At 34.8% G+C, this 6,520-nt stretch overlaps 1 protein-coding gene across 1 annotated transcript; it reads right to left on the reverse strand.

Annotated features, from left to right (window-relative positions):
• Positions 1-855: 855 nt before the first annotated feature.
• Positions 856-4,736, reverse strand: LOC147539735 (cytochrome P450 734A1-like). The gene is made up of 5 exons (XM_086644295.1): positions 4,332-4,736; positions 3,324-3,547; positions 2,958-3,202; positions 2,366-2,762; positions 856-1,747 (listed from the first exon to the last, which is right to left on the reverse strand). The coding sequence occupies exons 1-5, from the start codon at positions 4,609-4,611 to the stop codon at positions 1,289-1,291; spliced, it is 1,605 nt and encodes a 534-aa protein (XP_086500421.1). The 5' UTR covers positions 4,612-4,736; the 3' UTR covers positions 856-1,288.
• Positions 4,737-6,520: the final 1,784 nt, after the last annotated feature.

A 6,520-nucleotide genomic window follows, 5' to 3' on the forward strand; every position in this document is an offset into this window, starting at 1 on the left:
CTGTGTTATATGTGCATTGGATAGTCCATGTCGCGAAATTCATTTTTAAATTAGTGTTTTTGAAGAAAATTTGTTGTCTAAGTAGTGATTTTTTGAGTTTGAATTTGAAATTCTTTTTACAAAGAGTGACCCAATACTTGATGTGCTGTTATCATCAACTATGTAATGTTTACACTCTAACATTAATTTTAATCTAGACCTTAGCTTTATCATATTATATTCAAATATTTATTTAATTGCAAATCCACAAGTGTTCCTTTTTTGGAATTTCATACTTACTCGTTACTCTCTTCACTTTTTTATCTTTAGGAAAAAAACAATTTTCTTTTTGTTGAAAGATGAAAAAACAACTCGATTTCAAGGTTTTCTTGAATGCAAAATGAAAGAGAGAGAGAGATGAAGGTCGTCGACGGATGTTCTGTCGCTCGACCCCCCACCTGCCGTCAATCAATCCGAACGACGAAGAAAGATATAATCAAAGGTTGGAAAGGGAAAAGCTTTTAAATTATAGGTAAAAAGAAACAATTAACAGATAAAGTTGACTAACCAAAATTTAGTGTGAGGGCCATTTCTAACGGTTGGATAAATATGGAGTACAAATGTTTAAGTTAGTCACATTAAGGGACCAAATTAAAATCAAACAAAAATAAACCTTCTAAAGTATGTTATGTTTTAATTCTTGAACTAAATATTGCGACAAACAAAAATATAAAACAATTCTTGCCACTTAGTGGAAAGAGTTACTCTTAAATCGCAACACAACGAAAACTTACCATGTTCAACAAAAAAAAACGAAAACTTACCATTCTTACATGTGCAGCTAAAGACTTAAAAAGAGGAAGACAAATAAACGTATAGTAGCAAACATATAATACTTATAAATTTGTGGGGTTACAAAATTGTATACGAAAAAAACTTATACATTACATATAGGCCGAGCGACATAAGGTGTAGGAAAAAAAGTCCTGATTCTAGTTGAGAGAAGATTACTCAAAAAGAAAATTAAGAGAAGCACGCCAAGGGTAATCTGGACTTTTTCAAAAAACAGAGGTTCTGAGTTGTTAGAAGCAACCATTGTACAATTAGTGGTAGTATATATTATAAATTCGTCCATCTTAGGAGCATATTGGTCTTTTGCCATTTGTTCAACTTACACTGGACAACAATGTCGAAGGGGTACTTTCGTCATATAAAATATTGGCATTGTAGGAGCAAGTGGCAACCCTCCCCTACTTGTGTAAGTTGGGCATATTTTTGTTTAAGTGGTTGTGATTGTGAACTAATTTCATCATGACCCTTGATCTTGATTCTTAGTAGGAACCTCAAGACGTTGGAATATAATCGGTGCACCGTGTTGTGGATGTAAGAACATCAGAACTGTCGGAGCGTGTTGGTACTTTGGTGATAATTTGAAAAAGAACCGTTGAAGTATAGTTGCAATCGCTAGCTTCACTTGTAAGATTGCTAGGTTTTGGCCAATGCATGTACGTTCCCCTAGTCCAAACGGAATGAATGCCATTGGATGTTTTGCAGCTCGGGCTACTCCGTTAGCAAATCGAGACGGGTTAAATTCAGTTACATCGGTACCCCATAGTACTTGATCATGATGAACGGCTAAAATTGGTATAAGGAGCTCGGTCCCGCCAGGAATTCTATAGCTACCAAGATCTACATCACTCTTGGCTCGTCTTATAGTAGCGATAGCAGGTGGATACAATCGTAACGTCTCGTTCACTATCATATTTAGCTGCACAACAAAACAACAAAAAGATTTAATTAACTGCAAAATGACAAAATTGTCCTGGTAAATTAAATGACCAAAATGACCCTGGTGATGAGATCAATGAGTAAGTAGTAAACTGCAAAGCTGTTAAAAAGGAAGGCCGTACTTCATATCACAAAATGACAAGAATGCCACTTGAGAATCTAAATTAGTAAAAGGACGATAAGGAGATGTTTGGCTTCTCTACTTTTGGGGAATCCAGCCATGTTAGCTCACATCTATATTGTTAGTAACAAAAGGGACAAAATTGTCAGACTGTTTCCTTTGACACCCAAGCACGCAAGGGTATTTTTGTCCTTTCTCAATAGCTAAATGTTGGTTGAGCCACCAAATACAAGAATGATAATTTCCATTACCGTGTAGGCGAGGTTAAATTTGACAACGAGGTGGACAGACATAATCTAGAGAAGAAAAATATAAAGAGTCTCTTTTGAGATCCTTACCGTCTGCCTAGTGTTGGGTTGAATATCAGCCAAACTATGAGCACTGAGAATTTATTTGGACATACTAAACTAAATACTTGACCTTAGATCAGAATAGAAATGTCTTTATCAATAGTATTATTAATAATCTATAACTTACCGTTTTAAGTTTTACTATATGATCTTTTGTAGGGACGTCAAGTGACCCACACACTTCCACGACCTCCTTACGTGCCTTCTCTTGCCACTCTGGATGCATTGCCAAGAGAATTGTTGTCCACGTCAGCAAATTTGACGTAGTTTGCTTTCCGGCAAAGAAGAAACTCTTACATTCTTCCACTATATCAAGGATGGTAATCGTTGAAGAAGAATCCGTCGGAATAAGAGTTGAGTTTTTTGCACTTGCTTCAATCATCAATCCTAACAAGTCCTTAGGGAATTCGTTTGACATTTCTTGGCTAGAATTCATTTTTCGACGCTCAATAAGCTTAATGAGGGATTTCTTGATTTCTTTATCCAACCTCCAAGAACCTCTGTTTGTTTTCGTTGGAAGGAATCTGAAATAAAAATTACAGAATAATTATTCTCCATCAAAACTTCACAGATAAACACGCGTATTTTAATAAAAGTAATACCGAAAATATTTTAGTCATTTAAGTTAGATACAGCTATTACCAAAATATGTAATTTATATTATACTCCATTTATACTATTTTAACAATTTATTTATACATATAAATAAATTAAAGTACCTGTAACCAGGGATAAAAACTTTCTGAAATGCTTGGGCTGCAAAAATCATTTGCTCTTCTTGTAAGTGAAAAATTGCCTTTCCTTCTTCATAGCTGCTGCTACCAAAAGCAGTTCTAGTAATAACTTCTTCTACTAAGGACTGAAAGCACTCGGAAACTTCGACCTCTATTTCGCCGGAAACTGACATTTCAGACCATTTTTCTAACATTTCCAGTGAGCTTTTCCCCATCACAGGTATCAACAACTAAATTTAAAACAAAGAATCAATCAATTAACCCAAGTTTATTTTTTATTGAAATTTATTAAGTGAAAGTCATATTTTATAAAAAAAAAAAATTAAATTTTATAATGGGTTTTGTATTTACTTTGAGATTTTCCATATGAAAAGTTGGTGTGATGATTTTCCTATGGTGAGCCCATTTTTCTCCTTTGAGGCTTAACAATCCATCTCCTTCAAGTTGTCTCACAAGAGGGTGAGACTCATTTTTCTCATACAATTCTGATTTTGAAGTGAAGATTTCTCGAATAAGGTCGGGATCCGCTACTGCGAGACGAGCTGTTGGTCCGAACCATATAAGGAAGGTTCCACCTGCATTGAACCAAGTTCTCCCATTGTCAAGAAAATTATACTATATAATATGAAACATTTAAAAAAAAAATTTGTCAATTCTCTAAAATTAAATTATGGGTAGCCTTGAAACAAGTTTATTATGGTAAAAGTTTGGTTTGTAAAAAGAAGTAATAAGATGGAAATATAGGTGGGGTTAGAAATGTGACCCAACAAAAGAGAGAGAGAGGGAAGAAGATGACAACTCATGATAGTAAGCCATACAAAAAACTGCAATCTTCACAATCAAAATTAAAACTGAAAAGAACATTAGAAGAAAAGATAGAATAAATGACAATGAACACTCAACCTCTTCTCTCAAAAGTTTGACAAAAATGATCACAAGATAATTGTGACAAGAATTTTGCAAGTATTAAAAGCAAAAAATAGCAAGAAGAATAAGCATGATATGATGTCATGATACCTCAAAAAAAAACACCCATCACAATAAAACAAAATCTCAACATCAAGCTAGGATGAAAACCCACTACTTGAATTTCATTTCAAAATTGAAAACAAAAACTCATAGCAACCCAAAACCATAAAAAAGTTCAGCTAAGCAATTGAAGACTGAAATTAGTTTATTCTTCAAAAAACCCATATATATATAATATATAGTGAAAATTGAATATTTACTCATATTGAGTAAGAAAATAATGCAAAGCAATTTTGTGAAGAAAAGACTAACCCTTTATATATATATATGAGAATAAACAAGAAAAAAGAGCCAAGATGAATAAGTTGGAGAGAGAGAGAAGGTATATACCATAGATTTTCTTCCAATGATGGTAGAAAGAGAAAACTCTAGGGAGAATATTATGGGAGAGAGACATGGGTTGTGAAGAAGCTTTGAGCATCAAAGAAACAAGTTCTTTGACATTTCCTATAAAGAAATGATAAGGAGGTCCTTTGATTCCTTGTTTTGAGAAATGTTCTTCAATTCTTTTAGGTCTCCACCAAAGATAACTCACTACTTTTAATACTACTACAAACACTAAGGACATTATGAATAGTAACCATATCCAGTACGACCCACCTTCTTCCATTCTCTTCCCTTCTTTACTTCTCTCTCTCTCTCTCTCTCTCTCTCTCTCTCTCTCTCTCTCTCTATCTCTATCTCTAACTTGTTTTAGTTGTTGTAGTAGCCTTTCTTCTTATCTCCTTCATTTATATACTTTCTTTTCAACTTCCCCTTTTTATTCTCTTCTATGTGGGTGGGCACACCCTTTCTCAGGTAGCTGGTATAGGGACACCTACTTGGTATATTGGGAATTTGGGACATTACATAAATTTAATTTTCTTTAATTCTGTTCGGCCTCTAATTTATGACCAACTTCACCATTTGGCCCCCATAAGTGCTCGACTTTCCTATTTGGTTCTTATAAGTATTAGGGAGTTCGATTTGGCCTCCAAACTTTTTTAACCTTCCAATTCTACCCTCGTGACATTTATGTAATTAAAACTTTTTTTTCATTTTGTCCACCTCACCTCAACCATTTCCACCTTATCTTTTTTCTAGCGACCTTCAAATTTTTTTTTATCTTTCTTCTTCCCTAACCTCTGGTATCCTCCACCTTTTGCTCTCTTTCTTTTCTTTGTTTTTATTCTCTTCCATCTTTCTCTCCCTTCCCTCTTCTCTACTCCCTCCAACTTCTTTGTTTCAGCAAAAGGGTTTCCCATCGTTGGAAAGTCGCTGGTCTGGGGAAACCTCAAATCCAGTCCCCCCAAACGAAGCTGAGGAAAGATAAAGAAAATTGAAGATCATCGTCACCATCTTCTTTATCATCTCTCTCCTCTTTCCCTTCTTTTTATATTGTTGTCATTTTCTTCACCGTCTTTCCTCTCAACTCTTTATGCTTTTTTGGATGTCGGCAACTCTGTTATGTAGGCGAAAAAAAAATGTCCTCCGACTTCGGCAGAAAGGGAGGTGGGAGACAGATTTTTGACTCGGTGGTAGGATGCAATACTTTCAAAAAGGTCATTAAAGCAAGTTGTTTGGTTACACAAAATGATAGGCTCTAAATAAAATTGATCTCCCAATAGACCTTCTAAGTGTCCCTATACCAGCTACCTTTCCTCTCTACATTACTTTGAGAGAGGGAGAGAGACTATCTTTAGGGGGGGTTTGCAAGGCCGGCGCCGTAGGGGCCGCCAATGGAGCTATAGGGGTCAACGCGGAAGGGGTGTTTTTCTGATTGTTTAATTAAAATTTGGACAATAATACCCTTACATGTTTAAAGTTGTACATATGTATCCGTTTTTTAAATTTTAATTTTTGGTTGTAGGAAATTAGCCTAGTGAGCTGTTTTGAGGACACATAGTTCAAATTTAAATATAAGCCAAAATTAATTTGCATTTATGAGGATGCTGGAGGCAGTTATTCGATAGAATAATAATTATGGTGAAAACTAAATTATTTTTGTTAGAAAAAATATTATAAACGAAACATGGGTTTGCTTCTTATCAAGGGACAAATATGCCATTTTTTAACAAATAAATTCTTGGAAGTTGATATAATTTGATTTCAAACAAATTATTTAGGGTTTAGGGAGATTTTATAGACAATGTCTTTTATTGTCAAAGGCAATGTATTTTGCAAGCTTGACTTAGTCAATTCATCATGACCAAGTTTGGTTAAAGGCAATAATGCTACCTAGAAGATTAAGTTGACCAACCGGAGAAAAAGTCACCGGCCGCCCATCTCCGGCGAACAATCTTAATTAAAAAAAGTTCAAGATGTGGCGAAGAATCTCTTCTCACCTTCAAATTGTATCTTCATTTCGAACAATTCTGAAAATTAATTTCAATAAACTGACGAATCACTGTTTTATCAACTCATCAGTTTCATCTTCCTCGACCACCAAAATTTCTCCTTTTCAGACCGCTTCCCCTCTCTTCTCTCAACATCCAACTTTTGAATCTAGTAAAGATCCAAAAGAAGCCCTTCCTTTTGTT

Source organism: Eschscholzia californica, unplaced genomic scaffold (assembly GCF_041429995.1).
Source record: "Eschscholzia californica isolate CP2 unplaced genomic scaffold, dmEscCali1.0.p SCAF_5, whole genome shotgun sequence".
Classification (NCBI taxonomy): domain Eukaryota; kingdom Viridiplantae; phylum Streptophyta; class Magnoliopsida; order Ranunculales; family Papaveraceae; genus Eschscholzia; species Eschscholzia californica.